Source organism: Heterocephalus glaber, unplaced genomic scaffold (assembly GCF_053883595.1).
Source record: "Heterocephalus glaber isolate CG9 unplaced genomic scaffold, H.glaber_assembly_v1.0 deba00001555, whole genome shotgun sequence".
In the NCBI taxonomy this organism is placed as follows: domain Eukaryota; kingdom Metazoa; phylum Chordata; class Mammalia; order Rodentia; family Bathyergidae; genus Heterocephalus; species Heterocephalus glaber.
This window is the reverse complement of record NW_028258346.1, coordinates 17,526,808-17,539,292: the sequence shown is the minus strand read 5'-3', so window position 1 is coordinate 17,539,292 and position 12,485 is coordinate 17,526,808. Positions and strand designations below refer to the sequence as shown.

At 45.4% G+C, this 12,485-nt stretch overlaps 1 protein-coding gene across 12 annotated transcripts in view; it reads left to right on the top strand.

Annotated features, from left to right (window-relative positions):
- Taf2 (TATA-box binding protein associated factor 2) overlaps positions 1 to 12,485 on the top strand; it is a 105,842-nt gene that overhangs the window by 16,766 nt on the left and 76,591 nt on the right. For all 12 annotated transcript variants that reach the window (XR_015442930.1, XR_015442929.1, XR_015442924.1 and 9 more), the window contains exons 9-15: positions 182 to 281; positions 2,104 to 2,189; positions 5,346 to 5,481; positions 6,607 to 6,761; positions 7,336 to 7,450; positions 7,851 to 7,960; positions 11,212 to 11,277. Coding sequence is in view for 1 of the 12 variants with exons in the window: in XM_087190732.1 (XP_087046858.1) it covers positions 182 to 281; positions 2,104 to 2,189; positions 5,346 to 5,481; positions 6,607 to 6,761; positions 7,336 to 7,450; positions 7,851 to 7,960; positions 11,212 to 11,277 (768 nt within the window). In the remaining 11 variants the exon portion in view is untranslated. The remainder of the gene's footprint in view (positions 1 to 181; positions 282 to 2,103; positions 2,190 to 5,345; positions 5,482 to 6,606; positions 6,762 to 7,335; positions 7,451 to 7,850; positions 7,961 to 11,211; positions 11,278 to 12,485) is intronic.

Genomic DNA, 12,485 nt, shown 5'->3' with positions numbered 1-12,485 from the left:
GGAGGTACATGCAGGACCTACTCCTGTGTTCTCCCTGCCTCGTGCAGGAGTCTTTGTGGCCACGAGGTGGTCAGGGCACTCGGGGTAGCTCCAAGGTAGAGTGCTGGGACACGGAGCTAGGGTTGGATCCCAGTGCTGCACACATAAATAAGTAAAGTTTATATTTTGAATTTTTGCTTAGGTCTGATGAATGGGTGCTGAAGGGAATTTCAGGCTATATTTATGGACTTTGGATGAAAAAAACTTTTGGTGTGAATGAGTACCGCCACTGGATCAAAGAGGTAATTACAGCCATGTCTGTTGTCCACTCCTTAGTCACTGCAGTCTGTCAGCACTTTCCTGATTTCTGAGTCTCTTGTCCTTCCTTCCTTCCTTCCTTTCTTTGCGGTATCGGCTATCAAACTCAGGACCCTGTGCATTCGAGGCACATGCAGTGCCACTGAGCTAAATCCCCCACCCCTCTTGTCCTTTCTTTCTTTTGGTACCGGGGATCGAACTTGGGTCCTTGTGCCTGCACAGCAGGTGGCAAAACCACTGAGCTAAATCCCCAGCCCTTGTCCTTTCTGTTTAATCGCTATAAAATAATTTCCAAATGTCACTTGAAAAATCCCTGTTTTTCCTTATAAAATCCGAATTACTGGCAAAGACAAGCAATGTTTTCTGTATTTCCCATGGTCAGTGTGGCCCCTGAAGGCTTTCCTTGCCCCGAGGAAGGGAGCAGTTGCATGCTGGACTTCTGTGTCCTTAGCTGTGTCCCCATGCTCAGCTCTCCTTTGCTGCCTGCCAGGCTTCCTCAGTGCACAGAGCTGTGCGTGGGAGGAGAGCTGGCGTTTCTCCCTCACGCTCTGGGCTTGTGCCGAAGCACACCAGCACGCCTGGGCTCTGCGAGGCCCTTTGCTGGGAGAGCTGCTTCTTATATGCTGGGAGCCCTTCAGTGTGTTTGTGTTCGCCATCATCGCCACCTCTTTTTCTATCATTTAAAGATTTGGCTAAAAAAATTACAATCCACTGTGTGTTGCATACCTCATTCTGGCCCCACGTATGGCCATTTAATCATTCCCTGCTTAGATTTCTTCTACGTGGAAAACTCCCAGCTTTAATGTCCCCATTAAACGGACCCCTCTGTCTTTCCCTTTTCTTACTTGTACATATATATTGTTTGTTGTATGATTCCATTTACTTCAAATGCCCAGAATAGACAAATTCGTAGACAGAAACTGGATCAGGGATTCATTAGGGATGAGGGCTGTGGCAGTGAGGAATGAGGAATGTGACAGTTGGTCTGCAGAGGTTCTTTTTTAGGGGCCTAAAAATACTCTAGAATTTGGCTGTGATGGCTGCAAACCTGTGAATAAACCGAAGACCAGAATTGTACACTTCAAACAGGTTAATTTTACGGTATGTGAACTACATTTTAAGTCCCTCATGTGTGCCCTCCGGGGAACTTATTTGTATAGTTTTACCATCCAGACACGAATCGAGCCGAAAAGTTAAGCAACTAGAACTGTTAAAGGATGCAGACATCCAGAGCTGTCAGAACCCACTCTTCATTCCAGAAGAGGCAAGCATGCCCTCCTGCTTCCGGGTGTGGGGCACTGTTATGCTCAGCCACGGCTCCTAACGCAGAAGCATGGCGTGGAGGAGCTGACCGGGTCCAGTACACACTGGAGAGCAGGACCCGATGGGCAGACAAGGCTTTTCACTGCTTCATCACGCTGGTGCGCTTCCACATTGCTTCTGTATATTTAAACCAATCATGAGTTTCTAGCACAATTGTGCTTTGTCTGTTTTAAGAGAAGCCTGGAGAAATTTAAACATGGTGGGTTCCTGACATCATTTCTCCCAAGTCCCTAGGAGCGAGTCCCCAGGAAAGCAGAAGCAGTGTCAGGAAACAGTCGGAGCCAAGCATGCAGAGCAGAAGGCCGCCAGCCTTTTGGCAGCAGCCAGCCGTGCACTGGCTGTCTTCATAGGGCCACAAACTCTTCTTCTGACGCTCATCTTAGGAAATTTACAACTGACTCCAGGAATGAGAATCCTACAGTTGGCTTCTAAAATTTGGTGTATAAAAGTTTGTACTGACTTCTGTTTTTGAATCTTTTCTAGGAGTTGGATAAAATAGTGGCATACGAACTGAAAACGGGTGGAGTTTTGCTGCATCCCATATTTGGTGGAGGAAAAGAGAAGGATAAGTATGTTGTTGTTCAGAGGTGGTGTCACAAAATGTGTTTCATGGGGCCACTTGTGTTTGTCAAGGCACACACAAGGCCAGAGAAGTAACAACACTGCAGAAATGGTGACCTCATCACTGGTCATTTTCTCACCGCTCCTTCATTGGTTTACTGTTTTTCATGTATGATGCTGTGAGTGGATTTAAACTTAAGAAGACTTAAAACTGAAGGATTTCTGTTTTCTGTGTTCATATCCCCATGCCACTGTGTCCTACTATTCTCATTGAAGTTTAAGAATAATAAAAAGGCGGACATGGTGGTGCATGCCTATAACCTAGCACTCTGGGAGGCTGAGGCTGGAGGGTCACAATTTCGAGCCAGCCCGGGCAGCTTAGCAACTTGCACTGTCTCAAAAAGATTAAAAAGAAGGGCCAAGAATTTAGCTCAGCACAAAGGCCCTGGCTTCCACCGAACCAGGGTAGATAGGTAGGTAGGTAGATAGATGATAGATAGGTAGATAATATACTTTGTTTCTGTATCACTGATGAAGTCTGAGTGTGTAATTTCGGCATCATGACACCCTAAAGGACTATGGGTCGAATTGGATGGAAAGTTTTTTCTCTGTTTTCCCATCACTTCATGACTTAGCAGATTTCTTGGTTCACCCTCTGTATTTGTCACTACCTCGAGGTGGCTGCTGGTTCCTGTTACGTGATGCATTTGTTAGTGTGCCGTGATGTTTATCTTATGCTAGCTGTAGCTCATTGGTGTTAGTTTCCCTGGCAACCCTGTGTGATTTAGTCATGAAAAGCAGTTTTTCCCAGGGACCTGTGGTTCCTACCAGCTGGGCGGCAAGGCGTGTGGGATTGTGTCGTGGGATTGCTGCCTGCTGCTCCTCTCCGAGGCTGCTGCTGCAGCTCCCAGCATAGAGCTAGACTAGAGCGTCCCTGTGCATTGCTATTTACCCTGAGTGCGTGGCCCCGATGCTGCTCATCTTTTTATTATATTTTCCATTCTAAGGTTTCTCTATGAAAGCACTTACACATGCTCCTTGAAGAAATGCCAGACAATTTAAGAAGCATGTGGACTGAAGAAAAGACGCTATTTATTTGTTTTGTTTTTTTCTTTCTTTCTTTTTGAGACAGGGTCTTGCTCTGTAAATCAGGCTGGCCTTGAACTTACTGTGTAGCCTAGGCAGACCTCAAACTTGTAGCAATCCTCCCGCCTCAGCCTCTTTGAGTGCTACGATTTCAGGCGTGCACCACCATGCCCAACCAAAAGAGCCTTGTTTAGCCCTTTTTCACTGTGATTGCAACTTGGTTTACCGTCCCATCCACCTTTACATTATTTCTGGGCCAGGCACGGTGGCATGTGCCTGTCACCACAGCACCCTGGAGGTGGAGCCAGCAGGATTGTCTGGAGTTCATGGCTAGCCTGGGCCAACCACCAGGACCCTGTCTCAAAAAGCCAAATGAATGAATAAATAATTTGCCTTTATTTATGTGTATTTGGCATTTAAGAAATATAATGCAATCATATAAATATATTTTCTTTGTTTGTTCATTTGTTTTTGGTACCGGGGATCAAACTCGGGTCCTTGTGCTCACGCAGCAGGTGAGGAAACCACTGAGCTAAATCCCTGGCCCATATAAATATATTTTTAAAATCAATGACAAGCATTTCATGTGACTACATAAATTTACTTCATTCCTTTTAAGTGCTGCATAATATTCCCTCTTACCTTGGTGTTTATTTAACCTTTTTCTCATTAGTATTCATTGCTAAAGCCTATAAGCTCCTAATACCTTAAGTTTGGAAGTAATAAGTGAGATATAAAAATCATTTCACAAATACTGGGTTGTTAAAGTACTTTAAATCGTACTATGCTGTGTTTAAGGATATGCAGTACAGCGTGACTTAGTTGATGTTGCTGTAACTAAATACCATAGAATGGTTAATTTATAAGCAGTAGGGATGTGTTTCACATGGCTGTTAGCTCTGTAGAAGCGGATGTCCAGGTTAGGGCCTGGGAGGGGAGCAGCCTGTGGTGCAGGGATGGGAGGGGAGAGGGCGCCCTCCACCTGAGCCCTTCCTGAGGGTGGGGTCTGCGTGGCTCCACCCTCCCACCGATGTCACCCCTTGGTCCTGTCCCGCAGTGAGAGAGAGCTGGGTGAAGTTGAGGGGAAGCAGAGCGCCGCACTCCTCACCCAGTGATTGTGGGAGTCTAGCGTGGCGCGGTTTTGAAAGGTCCTGGTACCAGTCAGGACTTCAGAATGGGCCAGTTTTAGATTCAGCAGGGGTCCTCGGGGCCTGTGGTTACAGAGACCTTCTGCTCCTCGGCCTTTACTTTGCAGAGACGCTTGGAGCATATGATAGGTACTCAGACTGTGTTCCGTGCATTCGTGAGAAGTGTACGATTTAGATGTTCATATATGTCATAAGTCCTTTTTAGACTGTCTCTTTCTCTTCCTGGTGATCTTTTTCCTCATATCAAAATCTTTTTACCTAGTTATTTTGGTCTTTATGTCCTGGATTTTGTATTTTTCATTAGGAAAAATTTTCTTCAGGATTGTGAAGTAAAACAGTTTGCTATGAAATAAAAGTGTTTTCTTTCAGTACTTCCACAGTTGTTTATTTTTTATTTTTTTGGTTCCAGGGACCAAACTCAGTACCTTCCTTGTGCTTGCGAGGCAGGTGCAGTGCCACTGAGCTCAATCCCCAGCTCTCCATCATTGTTTTTGCTTATTTCTTTTAGATACCTAATTTATCGTATTTTTATGTGTGCTTTAGCATTGGGTTATTGGTTAGACTGCAGTGATTTTATTGGTGGGTGGGGAGAGAATTTAAATATACACAGTGTTGTGTCTTCCTGTTCGGGAGCTTGATATGTGTTTCCATTTATTCAGGTTTTCCTTTGTGTCCCTTAGTAAATCTTCATAATCTTCTTCCAGTTTTAAGGTTTCATAGTAATAAGGAAATTACAGATGAGGTGTTTTTTTTTCCCCTTTGGTACTGGGGATCAAACTCAGGACCTTGCGCTTGTGAGGCAGGCACCGTGCCACTGAGCTAAATCCTCAGCCCTGGGGTTTTTGTTATGTTATCTTGCTACATCCATGAAATTTCTTGCTCATTTAACAGTCCAGTTTTGTTAAGAAAGTCTGCTGTTTTCTTTTGTAGTCCAGCGTCCCATCTGCACTTCTCCATAAAGCATCCACATACGCTGTCCTGGGAATACTACACTATGTTCCAGTGTAAAGCTCACCTTGTGATGCGGTTGATTGAGAACAGGATCAGCATGGAATTCATGCTCCAAGTAAGCATGGAGGGTGGGAGCTCCACAGAGGTGATGAAGGTGGGTCTAAGGTCTGTGTGTGCAGCCGTGTGCCCCCGGGGCAGCCTCTGCTTTGAATCTGTGTTTCCTCAAGTGTGGAGGGGCTGTCACACCCGACCCATGGAGTGATTGTGATTGTCATGACGATGGGAGTGAGCATGAAAGTAAACCCATTATTTATCCACAGTCTTGTGTTCACAATGCTTAGCACTTTAGGGTAGAATTCCATGTAGAGATGTTTTCAATAAAGAAAAGACAGACCAATCTGACAGGCATCTGTTTTTACCTGTTGCTAAATTTTGCCATATTTTAAAACACATTTTAGTGTAAGTAGTTCTTGATACAGCAGGTGAGGGAGTAGAAGTAAGATAGTACATTGTAAATACTCGGCTACTGTCCCGTGATAGCACCGTTAGAGGCAGTGAAAGCTTGCATAGGGTTTGTGAAGAGCACTGGCCTGGAGGTGTGGCTCGGTGGGAGAAGCCTGGCGCAGCACGGTGAGGCCTTGTGCTCCGCGCCGGCGCCACCAGGATAAGTACACAGAGCACCGGAAGTTTGCCTGACGTGAAGTGTAGTCAGTCCTCCCGTGCTTCCCCTTCTCCTCGCATGTGGATAGGAGAGTGAGAAGATGGTCTGTGGGAGCCGCTCCCCTTTTCAGTCACATTTAATTCTCATTAAATTAGTGCAGTGCTGGGTCAAGCCCCGAGGTCTCACTGTGCCTGGCAGGTGCTGTCACAGCTACACCCCAGGTTCCCCACTCCCACTCAGCTTTACTCAGAAAAAGATCACACAGATATTGCACACCTAAGACAGTATTAGGCTTCTGCTGACTGCTTTTAACTTACAGCACAGTGAGCTATGGGTATTATGTAGTGTTCTAATTCTTAATAGAATGTTCTCTGTCTAGGACATCATTAACATCTGGTAATGTTTGTGTGAAGAATGCTTTAAATCTTTGCATGTCTCTGTTGCTTCTGATGTTTAACTAGAACCATTTATGTAGTAAGATAGTTGACTACAGTAAAGTTAAAGTGCAGAACAGGCATCATGCACAGCCGGAAGCAATGTGTCAGATGAGCTTACTAACTGATGCTGTCGCCCATACAGGTTTTCAATAAGCTGCTCAGTCTGGCCAGCACTGCTTCATCCCAGAAGTTCCAGTCACATATGTGGAGTCAGATGTTGGTTTCCACATCTGGATTTTTGAAATCTATTTCAAATGTCTCTGGCAAGGACATCCAGCCCTTAATAAAACAGTGGGTGTATCCTTTCTGATAGCAGCTCGACAGAGTGGGGAAGGGTATTGTACATGTGAGGTATGTGAGGGCCATCAGGGATTTGCGGAGCTGAGTGGAGTATAAAGTGACTATTTCTAAAATGTAGTGGGAACAACCAAGCCGCAAATCATGTCCTCTGCAGCATGTACTGATCACTGGAGCACATGAACAGAAACATGCGTGTTTGTGTGTATAGAATCTAGCACGTCCTGAAGTCTCTTTGACTGTGAGTGAAGGGGTGGCCCAGGGGTGGGTGGGTTAGCGGCCCCTTCCAGACACACGCCACACGAGGGGTGTCTTGAAGCCTCACGATTGGTGAGCAGCAGGCTGCTTTTTCCTCTTCCAAAATGCAGATTTTTTCAGTGTTTCAGAAATTTTTTTTAAATCTGGGGAAACATTTTTGACAAGAATGTTGAGTACTCTGCCCACTGGTGAGAACGAAGTGCATTCAGGCTGTGAACTGGGGGATAGAGTCGAAAATGACACACACCGGCATGCATCACTTGTTTGGTGTAGTCAGGTCCATTTCGGTGTGGAGATTTCCTTCACAGTTCTCCAGAGACCAGAGCGGAGTGGTGAAATTCTATGGAAGTTTCGCATTTAATAGAAAACGAAATGTCTTAGAATTAGAAATCAAGCAGGATTACACATCTCCTGGAACTCAGAAATACGTGGTAGGTGTTTTTTTGTTTGTTTGTTTGTTTGTTTTGGGTTTTTTTTGTACCGGGGATCGATCTCAGGTCCTTCTGCTTGTGAGGCAGGTGACAGGTAGGTGTTTTTTCCAAACAGCCTTCGCTCTCTCCCCAGTCTCTGTGTAGGGGGGCCTGGGGGTGAGGTTCCGGTTAGCGGTTTCATGAGGTTTCTCTGCAGAGGATAAATGGAGAAAATGTCACATGTCGGCAAAGGGAAGAGGGCTACCGGCGGAGACGTGCGCTCTCCTCCCACTGGGCTCTTCTGTGTGGCAGATGCGCGTTTGCAGTGTTAGTCTGGCCCCGCCACGCGTGTGTCTGTACAGAGTACACATGTTGCTCTTCTCTGGCACTGTACTTGTGAGCAGTGTGCTTTCTGTTTTAGGGACCACTTAAAGTGACGGTGCAGGAGTTGGATGGATCCTTCAACCACACACTGCAGATTGAAGAGAACAGCCTGAAGCACGATATTCCCTGCCACTCCAAGAGCAGAAGGTAGGTACCGAGTGGTGACTGCATCCTGAAGCTTGGACCACACACCCAGAGGCCGAGATGCCCAGATGAAAGTCCTGCTGTACCTCACACTTCTAGGAAGGAGCACATTGTCTAGAACCTTTTCTCTTCGGTTTTACTTCACGTTAGCATTACTGAATGTTCTTTGTTTGCTTTCCAGTCCTGGTGACATTTTTAAGATTCTGTCATTACTTTTTTAAATTTAGATTTGAGGTTCTTGGTTTTTGGAAAGGGAGCAAAAAGGAGAGAAGTATGGAAGTTGCAGAATTTAGAGCTAGGAAACATTCAAGGCAAGTACCTTAGTTTCATTCCTGGTCTGTTTTCATTTTGGGAGGAAATTGGGGAAAGATGAAGGTAAGCAGTGCACATGTCATGCAGAGCCCTGACAGCGTGCTCACTCTGACCTTTCTTCCATTTGCTGGAAGGTTTGTTTGTTTAGGGAATTTTGTTTTATTGTCTGTAGGTAATGCGTATGCTTGCAGAGATAGGATGCTGTTTTTAGTCCATTGGGAACGTTCCGGCCTCGACCCATAACATATCTCTTGCTTGCTTTTTAAAATTTAAATTTTTTCTTTAACACACATAAAAACATAAAAGTCGGGTATATATAATGGGTAACACAGTGTTTCAGTATGCATCTATGCTGTGTAGTGTTTAGTCAGGTTGAATATACCTGTCCCCTCAAATAGCAGTCATTTCTTTCTGGTTCAAAACATTCGGAATCCTTGTGACTTTGAAATAAGCAGCACAGAATTGTTCCTGCAGTCACTGCGTAGTCAGTAGCAACCACACCTCCCACCCTCCCTCCCATGGGTTCCTGCTCACTGCTCCGCCTCCCCACTGCCCTCGAGTCTCTCCCAGGTCACTGTGCTGTGCTCCCGTCTGTCTCCCTGTGCCTGGCCGTTGCCCTTCACGCAGCGTGCCCCCTCCCGTGTGCTACAGGTGACAAGGTTTCCTTCTTTCTCCTCACTTGCAGCTGTCCCCTTGGGTGCGGGTACCGCGCTTCTGCACCCGTTCTTCCCGTGATGGGGACTAGGTGGTTTCTGTTTCTTGGCTCTGTGAGCTGTGCAGCCATGGACATGGGAGGGCAGACGCCTCCTCCACATGCCCGGCGGGGCATTGCTGGCGCCTGCCTACGGTAGTTGTGTTTGTGGTGTTGGGAGGCACTCCCGTGCTGTTTTCCAAAGTGGTTGTGCTGACTTCCCTCAGAGGTGTCTCATCAGCAAGGCTTCCCGTTCATCCACGCCCTCTGCAGGGTGTGTCTTTCCTCTTCGGAAAGGCCGACAGTGAGCCTGAGGGGACATTTCTCCAGAAGACCTGGAGATGGCCAGCAGACGCCTGGCATGTTCACCCCATCGTGATTACCAGGGAAGTGCAAACCCAGAGCACAGTGAGATAACAGCGTTCCTGGTGTCCCTCAGAACAAAGTGCCACTTAGGAGGCGTCCAGCAGTGTACCTCTTCTTAGCTAGTGGCTTTCCCTTGAGCGCTCGCCTCAGCCGTTCGCATCTGACTGTGACGGGGGACTGTTCGCTGCTCTGCAGAAGAATGAGGACCCTCAGTATTTCGGAGCAGAAGTCTGCAAACTTCTGATGTTATTTCACTTAGATGAGAATGTTGGTTTGGAGAGACTTCAAAGCTTTTGACTCTGAAGCTTCTTAAAATCAGTTTTACTTTGAGAAATTTCTTCTTTTTTCTTTTGTTTTTGTGGCTCTGGGGATCAAACCCAGGGCCTCACATGTGATAGGCCAGTGCTCCACCACGGAGCTACATCCCAGCCCAGTCCTAGAAACATTCTTCATTCAGAATGAAGCCTCCGAGCCTAGGCTGGGGGGGGGGGGGCCCTCCTCCCTCCCATCTATCCACTTTGGAAATTAGGAACATGTGACTGCTACTTTTCATAACATTTCCTGGGGTTTTAATTTTCTGTAGCAGTATTTGTTTGTTTTGAGTCAGAGTCCTGATGAGTAGTGCAGACTGGCCTTGAGCTCACTTTGTAGCCCACCCTGGCCTCCAACAAATAGCAATCTTCCTGCCTCAGCCTCCCAAGTATGGGATGATAGGTGTGTACCACCACACCCAGCTTTATCTGTTTATTTTAAGAGGTACTAGAGATGGAAACCTGGGCCTTCTTACTGAGTTTTATCCCTAACCCTTTTCCATTTTGAGACTGGGCCTTAGAAAGTTGCCCAGGCTGGGCTTGAACTTGTGATTTTTCTGCGTCAGCTTCCCAGAGTGCTGGAGTCACAGGCCTCTTGAGTATTCTCTCCTGTAAGGAACACAGGAAGACTTTTCTCTGCTATGATTTTCATTCACATTTCCATGATTTTTAGTACGTTATCCAGTAGTTTTTCTAATACAGTGGATCTTCCAAGTTAAAGCTCACCTGACATACGAACAACTTGGGTTAACACAGAATTTTAGTTTTAACTTATGACCAAAGTCTTGAATTATGACCCAAATGCCAGCCACTTGTGCTTCCAGATGGCCTCAGACACAGATTTAACCCTTAAAGAGTTCTGGAAGGAACATGACAACATCTCTCCTGTGTGGGGTTAACTGAGAGATCCTGGGGCAGTGTCTCTCTCAGGACACTTGAGTTCTGCCTATGTGCAGGATACGCTGAAGGCTGTGTAGAGGAGCCTGAGCCTTCACTGACGAGGTTGAGTTACAGCCAGCCCTCGGGAACAAATTGAGTTCCTAAGTCAAGGGTCCACTCTACATGAGTAATGTGTGCTCTAGCAGTTCTTATGTTTGCACAGCTTAAGCCTTGTGCATGTTAGTTTTAAGTAGTAATTAATTCTCAAGATGTTTTATTAGTCACTTCATTTCATGTAGCAGACACTTTTGTTCCTGCAGCACCTAGTTTGATTTGGGATTACATATCACCTCAGGCCTGGTTATTTGTTTTCATTATTAGAAAGCATTTATTTATGGTAGATGCTGTTACTCTACATAGATTGTACCTACCAATTGTTAGGAATGTATAGTAATATGTTTTGAATTATCACTTGATTAACTGTTTCTGCTTTTCATTCAACTTTGATCAGGAAAAAGCTTCAGTATTTACTCCATTCCCTCTAGATTCGCAGTAGATTGTGTTTAAGTCCCAGTCCGTGTGCTAGCCATTCTTTGAGGAGAGCTTCCAGTGTTGGGCGGAACCCGTTATTTGAACTGCTGCTTTTCATCTTCCCATTTAGAAATTGCAGTTTTCAAGCTTTTCCTTAAATACAGGAATAAAAAGAAGAAAATCCCACTGCTGAATGGGGAAGAAGCTGATATGGATCTCTCTGCGATGGAGTAAGTCACTTTCAAGTGTGTCATTCTCAAAATGTGCGCTTCCACACTTTTTAAAACCAACAGACCTGAGTTAAGGACGCAGGCACCCAAGGGAGGGAAGCCGTCTGGATGGGGCGCTGTGTGTTGGGGTAAACGGCCTCACCTCCCGGTGGCTCCCACAGCAAAGGCCAGCTCGCCTGGGGACACACAGTGGTGTCTGAGGCCCAGCCTCGGCCGTGGGGCTGGTGGTTTGGATTTCCCTGGTCAGCTTTGGAGCAGGGCTCCAGGGCACATGGAGCTTTCTTGTGTTTGCAGAACAGTTTAAAGACCCCTGCTCTGCCAGCTGGCTGGTGGCATGTATCGCATGGCTGTGCTTCCTTTTAAATATAATGCATCTGGTCCTTTGTTATTTTGTCCCTCCAACTTGTGTCTGTGTTTTTCATAGGACATCAGAGTTATTTACTGATTTGGATGCAGAGTTATCACTGTTATTTCCATAAAAGATCAGTGTTAATATACATTGTTTCAGAGCAAGTACTTTGCCTATGTAAACACACAATACTATTTGTTAAATTGAATTAATGTTACAGGTGGTGTTCTCTTGATGAAAGTATTAACCTAGAATTTGAGTTTTGTTTTGTTTTATATGTATATATTTTTTGAGACAGAGTCTTGCTCTGTAGTTCAGACTGGCCTTGAACTCACCAAGTAGCCCAGGCTGGCCTTGAATTCCTGACAATCCTCCTGCCTCAGCCTCCCGAGTGCTGGGATTACAAGTGTGCACCACCACACCCAGCTAACCTAGACTTGATTTGTAAGCCATCATTGTTACTTAAGAAGTATCTGAGTATAAGCTCATGATTCCTTTCAAATTATGATTTCAGAACTTGCTGTTTGGGAAAAGTTATCATGAGTCTAGCCTTTAAAAAAGTAAATGGAGTAAATTAATTTAGTAAAATATTTTTTATTTTTTAGTCACAAATTGATATCTAATAAAGGATAGTATTTATCACCAAAATCAGTTATTAGGCTAGAGAAGATTAAATGAAGAAATTTCATCACTCTCCGTCCATCTCATAATTACAAGTAAAAATGCCAGAAGGGAAGTGGGAGACTCAGTATTTTATGTGACAGCCATTTTTGTACCTTCGAATATCTTTTCAGCAAGACTGACATAGATTAAACATGGTGAGAAAGTTGACATCTACTGAACAGTGAAACGCTCTTCA